The sequence below is a fragment of the Podarcis erhardii genome (assembly GCF_964252035.2).
Source record: "Podarcis erhardii genome assembly, chromosome: 4".
In the NCBI taxonomy this organism is placed as follows: Eukaryota; Metazoa; Chordata; class Lepidosauria; order Squamata; family Lacertidae; genus Podarcis; species Podarcis erhardii.
In genome coordinates, this window is record NC_138508.1 from 40367423 (window position 1) to 40391207 (window position 23785).

The 23785-nt window shown below is 40.4% G+C and overlaps 1 protein-coding gene across 5 annotated transcripts in view; it reads left to right on the forward strand.

The window, feature by feature from the left end:
• EPHA3 (EPH receptor A3) overlaps positions 1-23785 on the forward strand; it is a 203397-nt gene that overhangs the window by 169334 nt on the left and 10278 nt on the right. For all 5 annotated transcript variants that reach the window (XM_081859646.1, XM_081859647.1, XM_081859648.1 and 2 more), the window contains 4 exons: positions 7951-8136; positions 19532-19593; positions 20346-20555; positions 22355-22504. In XM_081859646.1, the coding sequence (XP_081715772.1) occupies positions 7951-8136; positions 19532-19593; positions 20346-20555; positions 22355-22504 (608 nt within the window). The remainder of the gene's footprint in view (positions 1-7950; positions 8137-19531; positions 19594-20345; positions 20556-22354; positions 22505-23785) is intronic.

Genomic DNA, 23785 nt, shown 5'->3' on the forward strand with positions numbered 1-23785 from the left:
AATTATGGTGATTTATTTATTTTTTCATTTTGCCCCACAAGAGTGCAGTGTTCTCCATCCTGTTATATCCAGGCTAGCAGTGGCATATGTGTTATGGCCATGGTTGTTTTTAACTAGAAAAGAGATTGATAACATATTTGTAAGACTGCTGGTAGTTTCCCCTGAATGTCTTGTTCCTTGCTGATAAAGTTCACAGGTATAGTGTAGACTCCTTAGTTCAGACTATTTTCTGCAAGAGATTCTTGTCCGATACTCAAAGAATCTCTTCTAACGATCCTCGTCAATTCCATCTGCCTCTGCTAACTAGTACCACTTCTCGGGGTCCTGATAAGGGTTACAACAGCTGTTTGTAATTCTTAGCAGTTAATTATACAACAGTAAATGCTAAAACCATTTCATCCTAAAAGCTTTAAAATGTTTTTAAAGCATTTAAAATGAATTAAAATGATACTTTAATGAGTGCTTAACAATGGGTACTATGGGTCATTTTTACAACTGACAATCAAATCAGCAAAGTAAACTGCTGTGCAATCTCTAATTAAAATGAGGGCAGACATACCTTGTAATCTGTGTTTATACGGTTTGGATTTACAACAGGGATTCCATTTCCCCCACTCCAAGGCATTCCACTCCCTAGTGCTCAAGACATGAAAAGGTGCTTTTAAAGTGTTTTATGGTTCAGGTGCTTTTCAAAGTAACCCCATGAACGCAAACCATGGAAACGTGAGAGGGCATACGAAGCGTTTCCATCACTGTTTTAAAGGACACCATAGCACTGGAAAATACATTTTATTTCAAGTGCCTAATTTCCATCCATTATTTCTGATTTTTAATCTGGAATGTTGTACACGGAGTTCCCTGCATCATGCACTTTTAGAACCTAGGAGGCAGAGCTTTTGTTTTTCTAAATCAAATTCTTAATGTGTGCCTTCCCTTGTTGTCAAAGGGAGAGTTGGGAGTTGCCAAGCAAGGCATGTGTATCTCGCTCTGCTCCCCCTCCATTTCCAGTTTCCTTTCTATACATGTTTATTGGGACAGGAAGTTGCATGATTTAATTTATCCACAGGATACTCAACACACACTGTTAATCACTTGCCTTTTTGCTTTCACCTGCTCCTTTATTTTGAATCTTGGTCCGCATTGTAAGGTGAATGTGGCTCCTCTGACTTTTTCTTAAAGAGCCTGTACTCAGAGCCTGACTTCGTGTGTTTGCACTTCTTTGTGCACCTAATAGTGAACGTGTGGGCAGAGGTGGCAACGGGGTCTGCCTCCCACCATCTGTCCGCTGAAATGCATGTCTGCAATGTGCACTGGAGTCAGAAGAGCAAAGCAATGCCTTAAAGTTATTGTAAAAACCTGGACTGATCTGTGTAAACGTGCTCCTTACTATTACAGTCATGCCTTGGAAGTCGAACACAATCCGTTCCGGAAGTCCGTTTGACTTCCAAAACATTTGGAAAGCAAGGTGTGGCTCCTGATTGGCTGCAGGAAGGTCCTGCAGCCAATTGGAAGCAGCGGAAACCCCATCGGATGTTCAGCTTCCAAAAGTAGTTCACAAACCGGAACAGTCACTTCTGAGTTTGCGATGTTTGGGAGCCAAAACGTTTGGGAACTAAGCTGTTCAACTTCCAAGGTACGACCGTACTGTCTTTTCATTCATCATCAAGCCTTATCAGTTCCATATAAGTGAACATCAGGCTTCCTGTGGCTTATGAATACCATGGGACTAACTCTATTGTGAGGATAAAAGGACGAGAAGAAAGAAATGCATTATGTTGCCCTGAGCTTATTGGAGGATATACAGAACGAAATATGCCTCAGCTGTCCCACTTTAAGTGGGACACCCTGTTTTTAGAGGCTGTGCTCTCACACAAGACACCTGGCTCCTGTAAGGTCGCATCCCCAAAAGATGCATGTTTGGGGGGCTGTGCTGTCACATGAGTCACTTGACTCACGTAGGAGTGCAGCCCCAAAAGATGGGCATCCTGGTTTTATTCTGGTGCATGTTGGAGCTTATGGAATATAGCTATAAATATAGATATGAGTTTAAACAATGTATTTTAAAGGACAAACGTTGATTAAATAGATGGATATGTGTCAGATAGACTTGGAAGCACGAATGTGTTCAGGTTGACCTAAACAAGGGCTGGTTGCTTACCTAACTATTTTAAATGATAGACCAAGTCTACTTAGTTATTATTCTTTTGGGGTGTCAGTGTTTAAGCTTTTATTTGTATTAACAGAAAACAATGGAAATATTTAGAAAGTTAACTTCCATTAATTTTTCAAAATTTTATGTTAATCAAAAGATTGCACTCACATCATTTAACAGGCTACTTGCTTCATTTTTTTTTTCTATATTTGGAAAATCTCTTGGCCTAGGTTCTTAAAACTGAATGATAGTCCACTAGGAGTCATAATTTGGCATGATGTGTTTGGTGCCTTGTATCATCTGTGGGGCACTGCCTTCTTCTTGAATTAGCATGTCCTGTAAAATATCATCTTATGCTTATACAGTAATACCTTCACTCCCAAACGCCTTAGGAGTCGAATGTTTCAGCTCCCAAATGATTGAAAACCAGAAGTGCGTGTTTCAGTTTTCAAACATTCTTTTGGAAACCGAATGTCCAGCAGAATGTCTGCGGCTTCTGATTGGCTGCAGGAGCTTCCTGCAGCCAATCAGAAGCCATGCTTTGGAAGTTGAACATTTCAGAAGTCGAACGGACTTCCGGAGCAGATTATGTTCAACTTCCGAGGTACGACTAGCTAGTCCTAACCAATGCTTCCTTGAATACTGTTCTGAATTAAGGCTTAACAGTCTGAGCTCCAGAGCTATCGCGCCTAGCAGGGATGAATTACCTGGGTCTCATTAATGAGGGCTTCAGCACAAAATGTTTAAGCTTACATGAGACATTTGTCTTATCTGAATAGGAAATGGAATGTCACGGAGGGCCCTGTGCAGAGCAGAGTTATGATTTAGAGCATACCTAACTAAGAGGAGGAAGCAATTGCATCTACAACTCATCTGTTTGCAAATTCTCAACAAGTGCCTAAATTAATAGAAATGTCCAGTGTCCCCTGAGTAGATTTAAATCATGTAAAGCTGTTCCAGTAATATCTATCTGTATCCTTCTATTTCCAGACAGTCCAAATTGAAAACAAAGTTCAACCCCTGCTGTGCATGTGATTTGAAATGAAATTAAAGCCTCGTGGTTTTTTTTTCCCAAGGAAATCCATTGTAAGCTATCAGAAGTGAACAACGTGCCTGTTTGAATGGTTGAGGAGTACCGTATTTTTCGCCCTATAGGACACACCGTCCTATTAGGCGCACCTAGTTTTTTGGGGGGGAAATAAAGGTGGGGGAAAAGGAAGCATTCAAGCGCCTGGCGGAGAGGTGCGCGAAGTCTGGGCGCGCTGAGCTCAGCGCACCCAGCCTTCAGCATGCAGGCAACTCTCCGCAAGTCGCGGGAGCCCAGCGCAGGGCTCCCATGGCTTGCGGAGATCTGCGCGAAGCCTGGAGAGCGAGAGGGGTCGGTGCGCACCGACGCCTCTCGCTCTCCAGGCTTCAGCGAAAGCCTGCATTCGCCCCATAGGATGCACACACATTTCCCCTTCATTTTTGGAGGGGGAAAAGTGCGTCCTATGGGGCGAAAAATACGGTAATAATAATAATAATAATAATAATAATAATAATAACAACAACAACAACAACAACAACAACAACAACAACAACAACAACAATTATTACATCTTGTTATAGAACGTACTATGCCCAAAGCAGCAATAAAATACAGATGATTTTCTTTTGTCACCTAACTTCACAACAGCTTGGTGGTACCATAATTCTCATTCACAAATGAAGACCTGAGCTTGACAGAGAGCAGGCTGCATCAGATTTCCTGCCATTCATCTGGTGCATTTTCCCACCTCTGATGCCCCTGACAGCCATGTGTGAGCATGCCATCCCAGTTGTGTGTACATGTATAAAATCCAATGCACTATGCCCAAGTCACGTCAATCTCCAGATTTTGTATGGCATATCAGTTACTAAGTTCAAGCTTAAGTGGCTTGTGTTTTAAACATGTCTCAGACATCTCATTTGAATATGACATACAACTGGAAGTATAAGAGGCATGCCAGATAGGCAGAAATGTAAGGCTCTCACTCCCGCACAGCACAACTGGCTAAATGTATCTTGATGGTGATGATGATGATGATGATGATGGGAGCAGCCTAGAGTGGCTGGGGAAACCCAGCCAGATGGACGGGGTATAAATAAATTATTATTATTATTATTATTATTATTATTATTATTATTATTATTTATATGGTTCTATCAGCAATTTCCTGAGCTCTTGGCTGGGACATCCCAACATTCAATCAGCTGCACAACGCTGGGTTTATTTCTGCTCTTCTTCCTCCATATCTTAATCTTGCTAGGTTTTCTCAACGCACATGTTTTACTATGAACATGGCATACTGACTTAATTTAGGATTCCATTAATCCTCCTTCACCTAATTATAGCTTGAATTGCTTACACAATTGCAGTATGTAGGGTTTGAATTCATCAACCATTTGGTAAGAGGACCTGAACATCAAGGCATCGAGGTACCACTCTATAGCTTGGGGCATGTTGTTATTATTCAGGGCAATCTATATTCTACATAAGCTGCAAAACAGCATAGGGGGAATGTAACAAAAACATAACATTTCTCCCTGAAAATCAGATTTTATGTACATACACCCACCCACCTGCCAGTGGACACTTCTGACTGTGTTCTCAGGCAAAGAATTCATAGATAGGTTTAATAGCCACATTTGATCAAATGATAAATAAAAATTCCTCTGGCTGTCACACAATGTAGGTGTAAGAGATCAGCAGCTTATAGCTGTTACGACCAATAAGATACATAGGGAGAGAAAGAAAGGAGAGAGAAAGCTAAAGCATCAAGCCTCCACAAGATTTATTGCAAAGTGGGTTTTTTGCCCCTCTGGTGTCATGCTTTGATTTTCTGCTCTCATGGTGTCCTAACGTATCGACCTAATGCTAATATTTGAATAGAACTGCTGTTTGCCTTGAGTAAAGCATGCTGGCAGATGTGGATTCTTGTAGAGGTCAGATTTTTATTCATCAGAATCCTTGTTACAGCCTGTATAGCTTCTTGAATGCATGTTTGGATCTCTAAATAGTCAGTTTAAAAAAAATCCCCAAAAGCTCATTTTCAAGCTGAATGGCCCTTTTTGACCTACAACAAATCAAAAAGAAAATATAATGCAATGCTGTGTATGCTAGGCTCTTCTATACCACTTTAATGCCAGCCCATGTTATCGCTTCTTAGCAATGTCAGCAGTAGGCTATAGCGGAGATGCTGGCTTTTGAAGACAATTGTTAAAATTCTATGTGAATTTGTCAAAATGAAAAATCATCACACTGTCACATGGCCCGTGTTCTTCTTGACCTATGTGCCTAAATTAGTCACATATAGATATTTACAGCATACAGTACAACAGAAATCTCATCTGTTGCTGACACTTCCTGTCCAGGGATGTAGCAGTGGGTGAAGAATTACTGGTATTTGGCTGTAGATTTCGTTCCTATATAGAAAGCACAGCACTGACTGAATTGTAACTAAACTATGGAGGCACTGGCTGCTTTTTATTTGGGGGATGGAATGGTTTCACTTCCTTGAGTTGTTGGCCAAGATTGTGAGGTCTTGACTTCCGGGTCGGCGCCATCGCCGAATGGCGGACTCCCTCCGAGCTCCGGAGGGAGCCTGCACGGCAGGGGCTGGGTCCTACCGCACCGGCGATGCGGGGACCCTTAAAAACCACGGCCACGGGGGCCGTGGACATGGAGACTCGGCTGACACCGTTAGCGCCCTCCCGACTCGTGAAGGAGCCTTTTTAAAGGCTACGGATCGGGTGCCGGGGAGAAGCGTGGTGTTTTGAGTCCTCTGCTATCCCTGCGGTGCGAAGCCGCATGCCATTCGGCGGAGAGCGCTGGCTTCTTCCTTTGAAAATTCGGACCTAAAAGAATAACCTGTAAGTAATTGGAACTTGGACTAAAAAGAGGGACAAAAATTTTAAAAATTTCGGAGCGAGCGGGGGAGGCGCAAAAAAGGAAGTCAGCCACCCCCTCCATTGTAGAAGGGTCAAAGCAAAGGATCTGATAACTAAGATCGGAGTAACATCATTTTGGCAAGTTTTTAACCTCACGAGTGAAGAATATGAGATTGAGCTGGAGGAGGAAAGTAGAATTCGGACTTAAAAACAACCCCCCCTGGAACCCCGGGAGCGATCGATGACGGAGTTTGGAGAGGAGAAAGGCAAGTTTTGACAGCTGTCAAAGAGCTGTCAAAGCGGAAAATAAGATAGAGACTATATTACAAGGACTTTGCTGGTTATATTTGTTATAAATTGGATACAAATTGTTTTAAATAAGGATTACAAAGTTACTAGGGCTAATGGATGCGATCTGGAAGAGAACTCAGTTTTTGCAATCCACCTAGAGGAGCCAAGGGATATTACAAGTTTTAGCTGGAAATTGGAACTGAACTGTTTATCTCCTGGGAAACTGCAGAAATGGAACATTATTATGACTACAGAGGCCACTACACCGAAGAAGACAATGGAATCATCTGTTGTGGAATGAAAGGAACTTGACGTAATGTTTTGTTTCTGAATAACAAGCCTCTGTAAAGGAACTAACTTTTGGAATTAGGACATTTGTGCAGGAAAACAGGGACAGAAAGAAATAGAAAGAGGAGTGTGATCAATAAGAACAACAAAATAACAAGAATTGGACCAAGTCAAAAGTGGGGACATTTGGGACATCCAGATTTGACAAGCTTAAGGATTATAATTTGGAGTTTTTCACTCCTGGATATAAAAATCTGGATGGAAAAAATGGGCCTCTCTTTAAGACAGAATCCTTCCATGATTGGACATTCGAAACTAAAGAGGACTGGCAAAGGACTATGATTTAGAGAGACGTGGAAATATCGGACATTGAGGAACATTGGGAACGCAACCGGGAAAAGGGGGGGTGGGAAATGTGGAATCCTTAAAGGCGTAAATTATGTTTTATTTAGGCTATATACATCTACATGGTATTCTAAAGTGGGGAACTCGTGGTGGGAATAAGCCGATTTTAGGGGAATGGAAAATAATGTTTTTTTTTTAAAAAAAAAAAAATTGGGTTAAGGATAACAAGTTTGAATTGAGGAGAAGAACTTGTTGAGATCATTTGAGAGATTTGGAATACAAGGGGGGGAGGGAAGGGGAAGTCCTGAAAGGATGTAATTGGAAAAAGATTTGAAATTGGATGTTTTATTAATTTGTAATTAAATTGGAAAACTTTAATAAATATTATTAAAAAAAAAAAAAGATTGTGAGGTCTTTATCAAATGGCTATCAATTCCTAACCTGGAATTAAGACAAGTTGTGCCATAGGACAAAGTGTCTATTGCTTCATCTATTGCATAATGTCATTTGTCACTTGGCATAATCATTGTGAAATGAAACTGTCACAAAACTTTTGCAAAATGACCATACTATGAGAACTGTGTGAAAATTCCTATTTTTGCTGAAGAACATTACTGTAAGGCAGTTTAGTTGTCGGTGCCATAGTTTTGAAGAATCGGAACTGAACAATGTGAAACGGTCAAGCTCATTCCGGAAAAGGCTTGTTTAAAGTTGCCTTGTTGTTGAAACAGTTTCAGGGTGATTATCTGAAGGCGAATGAGGCCACCAGACTGCTGAAGTAAAGACGGTTTCACTCTTGTTAGTGCTTGGAGTGATGACTGGTTGGGAACCACATGTTATGGGATCCATGATGGTAAAAATGTCAGTTTTTCAGTGCCAATTAAAGTGCAGTTTTCTAAGTTAGTTTTGTCGTGAGCTATGAAATGAAAAAAAGTGTTTCCCTTATATTTTGCTTTTATTGACAGGCGAGTTTGGAGAAGTATGCAGCGGTCGTCTAAAACTTCCTTCTAAAAAAGAAATCTCAGTGGCAATCAAAACTCTGAAGGTTGGTTACACGGATAAGCAGAGAAGAGATTTTCTTGGAGAGGCAAGCATCATGGGACAGTTTGATCACCCCAACATCATCCGATTAGAAGGAGTTGTCACTAAAAGTAAGAACTGTTGTCTACTATAGGAATTGGGAATCTCAGGCACCGGTGCAAAGTGTTACCATTCAGCCCTCTCTTTCTATCTGGCTCATGGGACTCTCCCGAGGTGATGACACCCACCCACCCAACCTAATCTTGCTTCCACCAGACCACCCCTCTCACCAGCCCTGCTGTGCCTGCTCCTGGCATAAATGTGTCCTCGAATTGTTTTAATGCTTCTTGCTTGCCTGGACAAAGGATAGAAAGACATGTATAACTTTTGTGCACTAGAATATGCAAAGGAAATAACCATACCCAATGCTTTGCCAGTATTTACCTCTGGCCATGCCTATCCCAAAGGCTCTGCACAAGGCAATGTGGCCCACATGCTGAAAAGGGCAACCTACTCCTAGTCTAAACAGATGTAATTGAGAATGAATCAATTGAGTTTCTGTATTTGAAGAAAATGCTTTGGGTGATATGAAGTAGGAAGAAACTTGTAGAAATACTTAAAGTCGGCTTGTGTATGTTGTAGCATATTGCAGATAGTGTATAGAAAACTGTATGGAAGACTCTTAAAGCCCTCCTCCCGTGACTGTCATGGAAAGGGTTTGCCTTAATATGCCTCAAAAGAAGTTGATCTTTGAATCAAGTGGTGGAAAATCACATTCATAAGCTGCAAATGTCATCTGTCTGTGGCCAATGACTTTTTATTAAAAGTCTCAGAAACTGCTCATCTGATTTGCACCCACAGGGAGTAATTCGAAAATCCATGGTCTGTAGGCAAGGTATGAAAGGTTTATGAGAAATGTAGTTCCTAAGATATCCAGAATTCTCTTAGCTGCCTAGTCCTAGGTAGGAGTGGACGATAAATTGATATTTTGACTCTTACCAGGATGAACTCCAGACCGCGATAAAGGTTTCATATTTTTTCACCCTGTAATATATTGAGAATGCACTGCCCAGCTGGCCTTACAGACCTTTGCACTTACAGTAGTACCTCTGGTTACAAACCGTCCTCCTTGCAAATGCTTTGGGTTACGAGCTTTGCTAACCTGGAAGTAGGTCTCCTGGTTGCAAACTTTGCCCTGGGTTATGAGCAAAAATTTTGCACTGGAGGCACGCAGCAGGAGGCCCCATTAGTGAAAGCACGCCTCAGGATAAGAACGGTTTCCAGTTATAAACAAACCTCTGGAACAAATTAAGTTCGTAACCAGAGGTACTACTGTACTGCAAAGTAAATGGCCATTTCCTGCCTGTCCTATTTGCAAGGCATAAGCCCCTGCTACCTCTCAGCTGAAGTTGCAGACTAAAGGACTTTTCTCCTGCTCTGGTGGGGGCAGGACCCGAATGAATGGCTTCAAGCGACAAGCAAGGACTAAACAACAGGAAGAACTTTCTGACAGTAAGAGCTGTTTTGACAGTGGAAAGAACACCCTTGGTAGGTGTACACTCCCCTTCCTTGGAGGAGAAGCAGAGGTTGGATGACTGTCTGTAACCTAGTTTTCAGGAACCATGTGGCACCTAGATTGTCTACCTGACTTTCTAACAAGGTGTTACCATGGGTATATAAAGCCCTTAACAGAACAGTAATATATTCTCCAGAAATTTTTAATAGTTTAGTTAAGCATGAGTAAATTTTCATTTAATTATGCACATCAAATTTAGATTTTTCTTTAAAAAAACATTTCCCCAGATTATTATAAGCTCCAGCCTTATTTCAGACATATATCGAGATACTGCAATGTTTAGCTGGCGATATATCATGATAATACCAGATATCACCCAGTCCTAGGCAGTCTAGTCCCTATGTGACCTCCCTTCTTTTGGCCACTGCCAGCCAAAGAGAACTTAACACTATGCTGCTAGACAGTATTGATAATCCTTGAGCTGTGAATGTTTTAGTCTTACTTATAGGATGCTTATAAGTCATAATAATTCCTAAATACCAAGGCAGTTACTTAATGTAGAAGCAGTATTTTACATCTTAAGGAGCTACGCAACCGTCTTTAAACTTCTGGAATAGTTAAATATATACTACAGGAACCCATAGTCTTGCATTCTCTTATAGTTTTGGAGAATTCTGTGTGCTATACACCCTCCTGTGGTGATAATGATGATAATGCTTTACAGTTGTCATTCAAGATTAGAAAATACCGGGATCTGTGCTGAGAGTGATTGCTCTTAAACAGCTGCAGGCATTCTGGCTGTGCTTACAAAACCATACTGCACATTACCTCATGGTGTCAGCATCTGGCAGATATTTGGATAGCCACAATTAGGCAGCAAAAAACCATGTGGCAATAATTGGTCCATGTAAAAGCTTAATTTCATTATTTATTGCATGGTATTTCATATGTATTTTAGGAGTCATAAGAACAGTACAAAGTGGGCAAATATTAGTTCCTGCCTTGCAAATGGCCAAGAATAGCATTGATAAATTGATTAGCATAAAATCAAATCCTGTATAGATATTGCTATCACAATGTAGATGACAATTTCATTTTTAAAAAAAGAAATAAAAGGGGAAATTCAAAAGTTTTAAAAACTTTTTATGCTTACCCTATCCAAATTGGATGTTTACACTAGATGTGCTAAGAACATCATTGCTTAGTCTGGAATGCATTAAACATCAGGAAGAACTTTCTGGCAATAAGAGTTGTTCGACAGTGGAACAGACTTCCTCGGGAAGTTGTGGGCACTCATTCCTTGGAGGTTTTTAAGCAGAAGTTGAAGGGCCATCTGTCATGGATGCTTAAGCTGAGATTCCTGAATTGCAGGGGATGGGACCAGATGACCTTCAGATTCTCTTCCAACTTGACGATTCTATAATTCTATGATTTCTGATGAATGCAAGAAGTGGGACCTTGACCTTTTCATTCTTTACCTGTTCATTGTCATGCTCTATCAACACTGTGCTAGGGAGTTGAGGAAAGAAGGGGGCAATTAAAAGGAAACAAAATGTAGAAAAGGTCACACAAGGCTCAATAACAGAATAAACTATGTATTCTTGGGGTAAAGGGGCTGAGCGGAAGGGCAAAAATGTTCCGTAGGGAGGACCAACTGAAGCATGCGAAGGTAATAGTGGTTTGGAGGTCATAGAAAAGATGGGTGGTGAAGAACAATGGAAGAAGCTGCGCCTAGTGCAACCACTTAGTAAGAAAACAAATAAGACATTCATCAGAAATCATAGAGCTTATATATGTAGCTTAGTGTTGTAGAGCCCTTCATGATCTTGTGTCAGGGACCGTGCTGAGGAGGGCTGCACTGAAGAGGAATGGTGGGAGCCACCTCCTCCCCCTTCTCCTGCTCCTGAATCTTCCCAGGATTTGGAACAGTGGTTTGCAGAGGGGCATAGTTCAGAAGGCAGAAGCTGGGAAATACTCGATGGGGAACAGCTAGGAGAAGAAACACTGGAAGAGAGAGGTTAGCAGATTCATGGTCTTTGGACAGCATTCCTCCAGTGCTTTCCCCAAGGTCGAGAAGAATTCTTTTTTTTTTTTTTTAGAATATTTATTAAGATTTTACAAAGTCATAAGTACAAAAATACATAGTAAAACAAAAAGAGAGAAAAAAGGAAGAAACTCTCAAACAAAAATACACAGTACAAAAAACAAGATAAATAGAAAAATAGAAAAAAGAAAGTTAAAAACAAATCCATTTTTTATAACTTTAAACTCATTAGCTTATTTCTTTGACTTCCTCACACCTCCCCTTTTTGTATTCCCATTAAAATATTCGAATCAGCAAATCCTTACCCTCTTCCATTTATCTTAACCCTAAATCTTAACATGTTATAACTCTATAATTTCACCAATTTTCAATTCATTTTTGCATATTCTTTTTAACTTTGTTGCTAATGCCACTTCTTTTCAATCCAACATCATTTTAACATTCATTAATTTTACAGTGTTTCTGCAAGTAGTCTTTAAATTTCTTCCAATCTTCTTCCACCAACTCTTCTCCCAGGTCTCGGATTCTGCCAGTCATTTCCGCTAATTCCATATAGTTCATCACCTTCATCTGCCACTCTTCCAGGGTGGGTAGATCTTGTGTCTTCCAATACTTTGCAATAAGTATTCTTGCTGCCGTTGTTGCATACATAAAAAAAGTTCTATCCTTTTTTGGCACCAATTGGCCGACCATGCCCAGGAGAACGGCCTCTGGTTTCTTCAAGAAGGTATACTTAAATACCTTTTTCATTTTATTATAAATCATCTCCCAGAAAGCCTTAATCTTTGGGCACGTCCACCAAAGGTGAAAGAATGTACCTTCATTTTCTTTACATTTCCAACATTTGTTGTCAGGCAAATGATATATTTTTGCAAGCTTGACTGGTGTCATGTACCACCTGTAGATCATTTTCATAATATTCTCTCTTAAGGCATTGCATGCCGTGAATTTCATACCGGTGGTCCACAACTGTTCCCAGTCAGCAAACATAATATTATGACCAATATCTTGTGCCCATGAGAAGAATTCCTTTTGTTTGATCTGCTCATTTACGGCCACAGGAGAGGAAGCCTGACATCTTGTAGGGCATCTAGTCCAACCTACTGTATAATGCATGTCAGATGCAGGAGGCAGCTGCAGCATCCCTGACAAATGGCCACCCAATCTGCTTAAATACCTCAACTGAAGGAGTGCCCACCACCTCCCAAGGCAGACTGTTCCACTGACACTTCCATCCTTTTGTTCTATTCCTGCCTTCTGGAGAAGCACAGAAGAGATCTGCTCCATCTTCTACATGGTAGTCCTTCAGATATTGGAAGAATGTATTGATTTTGAAGCATGACTTTTGCTTTTATGAGAGGCATTGGAATGGAGCTTGGGGTAGAAAAGCCACTCCCAAAATTATAAGTAGGAAGAGATCCTGGGGGTTAAGAAACCAAAACAGCAGTCCACAGCCATGATGAAATAAAATCAATAGATTTCTTGTTTGGGTGTTGTCCCAGGAACTTATTTAAAAAAAACAACTCTCTGGGCATGTTAACCTATAATGCCACATCAGTTTTTCCTGGTACCCCAACACATTACATTGAGTGGAACAACAAGACAAGAGCAACCCACAGGTAAAATCAAGTTGATTTTCTTGGGATATTTCTTGTCCCAGGAGCTTTTTGTTGACAGAAAGAACTGTAAATGGTAAATGACTCAAATTTGTGGTCATTGTTTACTACCTTGTGGATAACAATGCTCAACAGAGGAATAATAATAATAATAATAATTCTGTGCAAATTTTGCAATGAAAAATGCTGTGGTTGTGTAATTTGCCCCCAAAGTTAGGACTAGATTTCCCCCTCAATCAAAGTGATTTTTCACTTGGACTTTTTGCAAACATTCTATTATTCATAGTGTCATTTCTTCAGCAGTTAGAACGTTTATGAGCACTCCATGACATCATGGCAGGCCAGCTAATCACTACCCGATGCTTCACTACCACAAAAGGCCTTAGCACATTACAATTCAGAGTTGTTTAGAATATATATCAGCTAAGACATATAACACAAGACATTATTGAGGGGAAATGTTTTTGGCCATTGCTGACATTATTACTATAAATGTTCTTGCTGCTTTCAAGAAGGTAATTCAGATACATGTTTTGCATTATCACTAAGATGGCAAATACTTAATAGATTATTTCTTCCTGCATCGATATGGTACAATGATAAATTCTCCAGTGCTTTTGAATTTTACTGGCAATTATGTAGAGCTTAAAGGTAAGCTGGACATAGTTCAAGAAAATAGTTCAAGTTTGTATATTATCCATGGGTGTTCTTTTTGAAAGGAGTCTGCCAAGCATACCTTCCAAAATATATAAAGCACATGATAAATAGGCATTGGGACCGTTACATGGCAAACCCAATTTTGATGGATGGCCCTTAGAAAGGAACTGATTGTTCATGCTGATAGGTTCATATGGACTAATTCTTGACCTCTTGCATGGCAAATGTCTGTAAGGAACCCTACCTGAACCCAGAGGCACACATTCACTGTTTAGGGACAGTGTCTCTTATTACTCACTAGAGATGCGATAAGGTGTATGGGTGAAATAAGACCTCCAACCATTCTTCCAGCACTGAATTATTCCCCTGTAACATATTTGTTTCTGTGCTCAACTTTCCTTCCACACTGGTCTCTAGGGTGTCCTATAGGCAGCAGCCCTAATAGCCAACACACATGTTCTCCTTAGTTTACTAATAATTTACAGCAATTTGTAGCAGTTTAGTATAATAAATTTTAGAAACACTGTTGACACAAGTTGTTATCGTGTAAATGGCTGCATTTTGATAAATTAACACATAATGTTTCTTTTTTAAAAAAATACGTAGGTTTTCTTTGGAGCATATGTTTCAGATTGCACATACATTTCCAGCTCAGTGTTAGTGAGAATTTCTCTTCAGAACAGGATAAATAAGGCAGGAAATGTACGTCTAATGATTTGAAAGGCTTTTGCTTCTGTCCTAATTTTAGACTACTGGCACATTATCAATATGGAAACATTCAGATTGTAACCAGGCAACTTTGGCTTTTACTTGTTGCGTAAATTCATCTCATAAGCATTGCTTGCTACCAAATGTACAATGTTCCACTCAGTTTCTTTTTATTTAGAGTTTTGAAACATACTAAGGCATGTGGGACCTATAACAAAGTCTTGCTGTCTATAGCCATTCCCCTAGAGGAATATTCCAGACAGGAACATGGAATAGGAGCCTTGTTGTACTGTTTAAGCCTCTCAGTATGGGGGTAGATGAATGGGGTTTATGGGTGGAGAATGGATAAAGGACACTTTTTCCTCCTTCCCCTATATAAGTCTACTTGAAGTAAGCCCCATTGATTCTGTGTGGTTTATGCCCTTGGTGAGTACAGCATTAAACCCTTAGCCTCCCCTCTCCTCACCCACTCCCTCTCAACTGCCATCAAGACTTTGTATGTTCATGGCTTCATGTCAGTCAATATGGTTGAGTTTTCTTTCTTTCGTTTGATTCACAGTGATATGTACTTCTGCCTAGCAAGGGTGTCACCTCTGTATGTAGGTGGCCCTGTTTCATGTGCAAACTGATAGGCATTCAGTCCAAGGAATTGGCTATTAGAGGAAACAAGTATGGCACTGCAGCAAATGGTAGTGGTGTATCCTCACATCCTTTAAGGCATGGTCCTGTTCATTGGGGCTGCCAGCTAGCTATGCCTTCCATCTATCAGTGGCACTATCCTACTTCTTCCCCCCTTCCGCCTGTCAAACCACCTGTTCTTCCTTCCTCCCTCCCTTGATTTTTTTGCCACTGCATTAGTGGTGGAAGCTTTTCTGCTGCCGCTTCATCTCATCTTCACTGCTTCGGTACCTCACTCTGAGGAAGGACCAATGGGGTCTTCCTCTAGAGTAAGAGATAGGCAATATCCCTATTTGGGCCAGCTCTGCTTTTAGAACTTTTACCTCATTTAACAGTGGTGTACACAGAGTAACATTTGTCCTTTATTTATCTTGCATCTCTTGAACAGATTGCTTTTGAGCCTAAAGATAATTTTGTAAATATGCAATGAAATCTATTCAAATGTCTGAATCCACATTTTATTGTCATTGGAATGAAACAGTTTGTTGAGTTTTGAGACTGGGGAGCAATATTATGAAATAACATCCACGTTTTTATCTGAATAAAAGAAGATGACATGGAGGCTTAACTGTGGCTGGATCTAGACACATAAAAAAAACCCACTTCAGTTTAAAGCATTGTAAATTTAAACAGGGAAAACAGGTAGAGAAAAACGGGACTCCACATTGCCAGCTGATGGCACAATGTTATATCGCACATACAATGCATATCAATCGCTTTTTCTTTACCAGTCTAGCTGAGACCTGAGAGCAGAAAGCAACTAATGAGTCCTGTCAGCAGAAGCCACATGCAAGAACTTCTGCTTGTGCAATGGGACTTTCCCCCCTCCCATGCTCCCTGAAATTGGCTTTAGGGGGTTGGGAACACCCTCAGAACAGCACATGGTGACGGAGGGAGATTGAATGCTTTAAAGCAGACTTGATATTCCTGGTGTTTCTCCCTTTTCTCCCCCTTAAATCAATAATCGCACAGACAATCTTGTAAAATGTACAAATAACATTTGTTCCCACAGAATACTTGTTGAAGAGTAACAGATAACAGCAGCTTTCTTCAGGCAGGTTTAAAATGGTAATTTGGTGACAAGTACATACTTAAGTCTAGCTTAAATGTAGTTGAGCTTTGGAGCTCAGATTTAGCAGATGTTCTCGCATTTCTGGTTTGGTGGTGAAGAGCTGAGGAAAAGGCAAAAAAGGATATATATATATAGCTATAGATATATAGTGGGAGTGTCTCTAATGGAGTTCTCTCTAGCAAACGTAGAGGAAAATTCTGTGCACTTCAGCTCCTAGCGTGTGCCCATCTAACAAAACATGAATTGTTGGTTTGACTGCATTTTAAATATCACACAAAATTTCCTGAGAATGACATTGAAATCCTCTCTCTGATATTAATTATTTTATTAAAACATGAGATCCCATAAAAAATGATATGAAGTATGGCAATCTGTGGCTTCAATCCCTTTACAACACCTCTGAAAGGTGGTAAACATTGTTTTGTTCGTATAGCATAGAATGTGCATGGCAATTTACAAGACAGTAGTTTAACTTTCGACTATAGGTCTGTATTAGTAGGGATACCTCAGACTAAATAGGTCCGTAGCCATTTATAAAATGGAAATTGTGCACCGCCAGCGTAGTCCTGTAATGCCGTACGAGCACATAATTCTGGTAGCTTGTGAATTATTTGCAGCTGTAATATGGTTATTAATAATTAACTGAATGAACATTATGCTGTATTATGCCATGTATTTATTGATTATGAATGGAAAGCCATGGAGGGGGGCGACATTATCCCTAAGGAGTTAAAGCAGTTGCTAAGTGGATTATCTAGTGGGGTTTTTTCTGGTTCCCAAGCCATAACTCATGTCAGACCTGACCAGAAAGATCTGAAAGACTGAGCTTTGTAAAGATTCATTGGAGCATAAGCACGGCAGTGTTTCTTCACAAAGGACACATGAAAGAACTGTGTCCAATTGCCATTAGGCAGTGGAAAGGCTGTTAGGGTCCTGAGTAAGACCTGCTACTCCTGAACTACTTAATGCTTGTGATAATTAAATGTAGTATATTTGCTATTAGCTAATTGTCCAGGCAAGCACATTATGTGACCCATGAGAGCAGCAAAATAACCAAAATGTAGAATGGTGATGGGATAAAATCAGACCAAATCTTTATTGACAGCAGCAGGCAAGGGCAAGGGTTGGCATGGCATTGGGTCCCAGGATCAGTTCATCATTCCACAAGCCCCAGGTTGATGGAATGGGTCTGATGGGTTTGGATCACTCCAAACCTGTATGACGGGAATCAGCCAGTGTTGAACCTTGCTGTGGTGCAAGCCAAGCAAGCAGGGTCTCACTGGGGGACCAGGGTGCAGATTCCAACCAGGCAGATACCCAACCCATGCTTGGGTTTGCTGTGGTCAATTCTCTCCTCAGCTCCCTTATGCCCCCCCCCCATACTATGTTGATCATGACCAATGCCATTTCTGCCCTCATACAAACAATGTCCTTCCGCCTAACAAAGGAATGCCATAATTTCACTGAGGGAAAGGTGGAAAAAACCCCAACCAAGTGCCAATCAGGTTGAGAGAGGAGGAAAAAATCCTGTCCAGCCCTGTCATCCAATGACCCAGAATTGCCCAGTGAAGGCTCTAACCTGAGGGTGGGAGGGTGGTAAGCTTTCAAAGCAAAATGGCTGTGAGCTTCAGGGGGAGCAGCCTTATATAGGCTTTCTCTTCCCCTCTTCAGCAAGGACTCATGGGGCAGATTTTCCCCATGAGCCCATCACACAGAGAGAATACTGGACAAAACCTTGACCAGTATTTTGCTGCAATCTATGGGCCACAGTGCCGCCGGGCCAAAGTGCCCCATGCTTATTGGGCATGGAATGAGGCTTAGTCACAGGGAAGCAGGATGGTATAGTGCCACCATACGGCCATGTCCTTTTCTGCCCAAAGAGTGAAGTAGGGTTATATGCAGTGGGCTACTGATGGAAATATTTCCTATGTGCTAATATTTCAGCAGTGAAGTGGCAATTTCAGACGAAAACAAGCATGGAGAAATCTATAATTATGAGCAATGGTTGTGATTCATCCCCATCCATCTGTGTATTTCTTGTGTATGTTAGTATATTGTCAAATATTCCCCTCTTGTTTGCTCTCCTGCTGGCGTTGTCTGGCCTCTTGTCCCCCTGGCTCATTTTATGATCCTAAGCATTCTTAATTGGAAGTAAATTGTCTTGAAATCAATAGGATTCACTCCCAAGTAAATGTGTTTAGGATTAAGATGTTGGCCTTTGAGCCCTGTGGTGACAAGTTTGCTTTATCCCTGAATAATTGTGATGATTTGCACCGATCTCCTAGGACAGAAGATAAAATAGATTCATATAAATAAATAGTCCTTTGTTGTGATTAAAGAATTATCTTCTGAAATGCTAATATTATAGCTGCCTTCATGAGACCCAAAATGAAATGCAGTTGCATATAGCCTTGCTATAATAGGTCAGAGTTGCCATATTGCTTCAGACCAATAGCTCACGTTAACCTAGCATTCTGTCACTGACAGAAGCAGCAGCTTCATAAAAAGTATAGGAGAACCTTCAAGTTGAACATGTTTGCAGCAAACCAGGCATGGGACCCCCCCCCCCCCGACGAGAACCTCTTTCCCATATGATTGATCTGCTGGGTGAGGTGTGTGTGGGGGTCATATGTTAACCGTTGGAGGGGAGGGCCAAAAGTGAATGGGTCACACCCCTCTTTCTGCCACCTTGCCTTCTTCCTCTCATTCCAGGCTTTCTGAAGCTGAATGAAATTAGGCTGAGGGCTTCATGTCATCCCCAGGCCCACCCCTGTTCTAAATCATACAGATAGCCATGCAAACAATCCTGTTTATGCCCCTCTTCTGTTTGGAGAATGCTTTTAGGATGCTGATCAAACACCAAATGCTATTAGCCGTTTTACCATAATACAGCTCTCTGCATTTTGTAGAACTTAACTTTTCTCTTGTTAACCCTTTACTTTATGATGATGATGAATTGTTTTTTATTAAAGATGTTATTGTTTTCCCAAATGGTGCAAGTTCCTAATTATTTCTATAGGAACACAAGAGTGGCTTCGCATGGTAGGCTGAGGGGAACCATAGGCTTGACTTCCTTCCATTCAAGTTGAAAGGGAGTAACCTAGATATGCCTGGCAGGACAGCTTGCTCTATGGGATTAACCCCTTCATGCATGCATTAATTAGACTTAAGCATTTTGGTTATAAGGTTGCTTATCCTACAGAGTGATTGTGCTTAATATTCCCCCCCCCCCCAGGTAAACCTGTCATGATAGTTACTGAGTATATGGAAAATGGCTCTTTGGATAGCTTCCTGAGGGTAAGTACCCTGTTTATTCTGTGGTGATGCCTCTGGCTTTATAAATCAGTGTGACTGTACCATTATTGGTAGAATTTCAGACTAGTGGCTACCATAGTAAAGGCTAGTTGCAGATATGTAAAAATACCATAAGTATATGAGTCTACTGCTTGCCTCATAAGGAATTATAGGAACATAGGAACACCTGTACTCAGTCAGGGTATTGTCTGCACTGACTGGTAACAGCTGTCCAGGATTTCAGGCAGGGGCCCTCATCCTGCAAGCCTGATGTATGATACCTGGGCAACAAGGAAATATATGCACCTACTGCATTTCGCCAGAAGAAAAGAATGAAATTGTATTACACTGTGAAAAATAATATTGAGTCACAGATAGAATGTGCCCATTTGAATCCATTATATATGTTTATAATCATATTTTGTCTGCCTTCCTGTGTATCTGCTTAACTCGGAGTAAAGAATTAAGGTTTTCGGTGAAATTAGGCCCCCACAGTCAACTGGAGTGGGGGGAAATCAGCCCAAAGGGAGCTATATAGTCTGAACTCATATAAAAACTGTGCGATAATAAAAGGACAGATGAAATTACCCATGTCTCATCCGACAATGCCTGGGACAGGTTTATTTTCATTATAAGCACTAAGTTTTGGCAGAGCATTTTCACAAGGCAGGTTCCCAGTGACTTTGATAGAATGTGTGCGGATACAGGTCCTGGGTGCGTTGAAGATCTGAAAGGCTGTTGTAAATGTCTTACAGAAACATGATGCTCAGTTCACAGTCATCCAGCTAGTGGGAATGCTTCGAGGAATTGCATCTGGCATGAAGTACTTGTCAGATATGGGTTATGTCCATCGTGACCTGGCTGCCCGCAACATCCTCATCAACAGCAACCTGGTATGCAAGGTCTCAGATTTTGGCCTCTCCCGTGTTCTGGAGGATGATCCAGAAGCTGCCTACACAACAAGGGTGAGTCCGGTGATCTGTGAATGATTACTATGAATCCTTAGGTGTTTGAGAGCCAAATATCACATAGTGGCTCTTCAACAAGATCATTTATGTTAGAAAAGGGAGGGAGCGAGGGTGGGCACACATACATGACCACAACAATTCTATTCTGTCTAAGACTGTCCAGTATGCCTATACACTTCCTCCAATATTCTTACATTTCTGGCTTGGTGATGAAAAGTTGATGAAGAGATTTAAAAAGGCAAGGAAAATATATATGATTTAATGTCGTTTAACCACCCTGCCAGTTTCACAAAAGCCAGTGCTGAAGGTTTTAGAAACACATAATTCTGCTCCTTTGGGGCTTTACAATCTTCTTTCTTTCTTTCTTTCTTTCTTTCTTTCTTTCTTTCTTTCTTTTCTCCAAGAAGCTCAAGGCTGCATATATTCTTTCAGGAATGGCTCACCTAGTGGGACAGTAATGCGAAATAGCCTCTCAGCAGCAGTGCTGGGATGCATACAGTGCTTCCCCCATGCATCTGCATGGCACCAACCTTGCTGCCACCTTGCCTCTTCCAGGAAGCAACAGGGATGTGGCTGACGGGAGGCTATTGCTACAGCTCTACCCTGCAGGGCGAGCCACGCTTGCATAGTTCTGTCCTCATGCTAAATGCCATCTGGTGAGATTTGGTTCAAAAATATGTATTCTGGAATCTAATCATACTTAAGATTGGAATCCTATGCATATCTATTCAGCAGTAAATCCTAGGTAAGTGTGTATACAATGGCAACCCATGTCTATCAAAATGGAGAGAAAACGTCAGATCCAGAAAGATGCCCAAAGTAATAACAACAGTTTCTGTGGTTCTGTATATCATAGTAGCGGCTGTTTCGTGACAGTCCTACATAGATTTATTTATTTGGTTATTTAAAGCAAAATGTGTATGCAGCCCCATAATGCATAGTTTCTGGGTTGCTTTACAATAAAAAGAAAAACAAATTAAATGCAAAATGCAACATAAAAGCATAAAAGTCAGCAACAGAGATTAAAATAAACTTAAAAGAGACCATCTAGACCTGCCAAGTGAAATTGGGGTTTATGTGTTTTCCAATGGAATAAAGAACAATCAGACGTTGGTTTCCATACCATGTTCTTTTTCTGGCAGGAATCCCTGTGACATAAACAAGTAAACAGCATCAGGCAATGACATCAATTACATGAGGTTACTACAATAATTTAGTATTTGCCAGTGGGGTCCTGCTCCAAGTTACAGCCTCTAGGGAAATAAGGGCACCATTGCCTTTTCTAAGGTGGTCCTGGAGTTATGAAATGTGTTCCCCCAAGAAATCTTGATGTTTCTGATTTCTTTTCAGAAGCTGGAAGACTTTTTAGTTCTCTCAGGCATTTGGAAATTAGATAGATAGACTCCCAGTTGGTTTTATGTATTCTTTCATTGTTGCTACATGCATTTTCAATTGCATTTATTTAAAAAAAAATATTAAAAATTTGTGCAAACATTTGAAAATGTATTTGTTGTAAAACTGTCAAGAGACAGTGTAAATAAATAAAAAGTTACTTACACCACTGTCAATTCTTCTTACAAGCTACACTCAAACTGGGTCCATTTCAGTTTTCAGGATGTTGAAACCATTCATAGAATGAGTTTTGCTCATAGTCATATCCTCCAACGATTTGTCTAATTTCCTTTTGAAGTCTTCAGAGTTGGTGGCTATCGCTACGTCTTATGGCACCAAATTCCATAGCATAAATGTGCATCCCACTGCCCATTGCTACTTTACACAATGCTTTGTGTTTGTAGGGAGGCAAGATTCCAATCCGATGGACATCTCCAGAAGCCATTGCTTACCGTAAATTCACATCAGCCAGTGACGCGTGGAGCTATGGGATTGTTCTTTGGGAGGTGATGTCCTATGGAGAGAGACCATACTGGGAGATGTCCAATCAGGATGTGAGTATACTGTGAGAGGAGGAAAAGCATAAGACAAGCTGGTGCCTATTTTTAATTTTTGAAAATCTTACTTTCTCTTGAAAAAATATGCAGCATTTCTATATAAAAAAGAACTTTTGAACTTACAGGATAAAGGAGGCAGGATGATTCAAGTTACTCTGAGAATAATCGACAAGTGCTTTTACATTAGTTAGAATGTTATACATCTTTTATAGAACTTTATGAAATGTCTCGTGATCCCTTTTGGCTGTATCTCTGCTGAGCTTTTCTAGGAGGATACTGGGCCAATTAAACTGCCTAAGAAAGAGAGAAGGAAATTGTGTTTAAGATTTTAATGAGCAAATGCCTTCGGATGCAGTGAACAGGTAACATGAAGTGATGGTTTGATTTGTTTAGAAGTCTTTTACATAGAGGTTCATTTAGATAGCTTTAAATTTATTGCTGTCCAGCTTCAGAAAGTTAAATAGATCTGCCATCCTTTTATGCTTCTTTGGAATATAGTATTTCCCAAAGCCGTTTTAAAAAACATACCATATTGTTCCCTTAATTTAGTCTAGATATGTTCCACATGACTCAATTAAAAGCTATCAATTCTGACCAGTTCTATACATGTCTTACAAATGGGAATAAATTTTGTGCATAATATCTTACCCTAATGCTAAGGAAACATATAGTAAAAGCAAATGAAATCAGGCACTTTTTAGCTAACAAATGGGGATATAATCATGGAATACACACACACACACACACACACACACACACACACACACAGGCTGTATCACAGTGTAGTGAACCATATTGTTCATTGCTTTAAAATGACTCTTTATTGAACAGGTTTTCCAGTCTATTAATATAAATATATAACATTTTCCAGTCTATTGATTATTGTTAATAAATTAGTAGCCTGTGTCCCTTCTAACATGTTAATTCCATCCTATCTTCGCTTGCCAGCATTAGCCATGCAATAATATTTGCACCAATGTTGTCTTGGTTAGCTTTAAAATAAGAGTTTGAAATGGCAATGTAAACCATGATTAAAGGCAGCTACGGTTATTATTAACATTAATGTAAGTGTAACACCTCACTGTGGCAGTTGTTAACTCTGAAAGGGGAGGGAAAGGGGGTTTCTTGTAGGTCAGGGAATGTTTTTAATTTCCTAGCTACAGTTTATAAAAAGACCAAGAAATGTTATGTTTGCAGTAGCCCCTAGTTATTCATATAACTATTGGCTGTTAGTTGTTCATATTGCCTGGATTAGTTAACCATATTGCTTAACTTGCT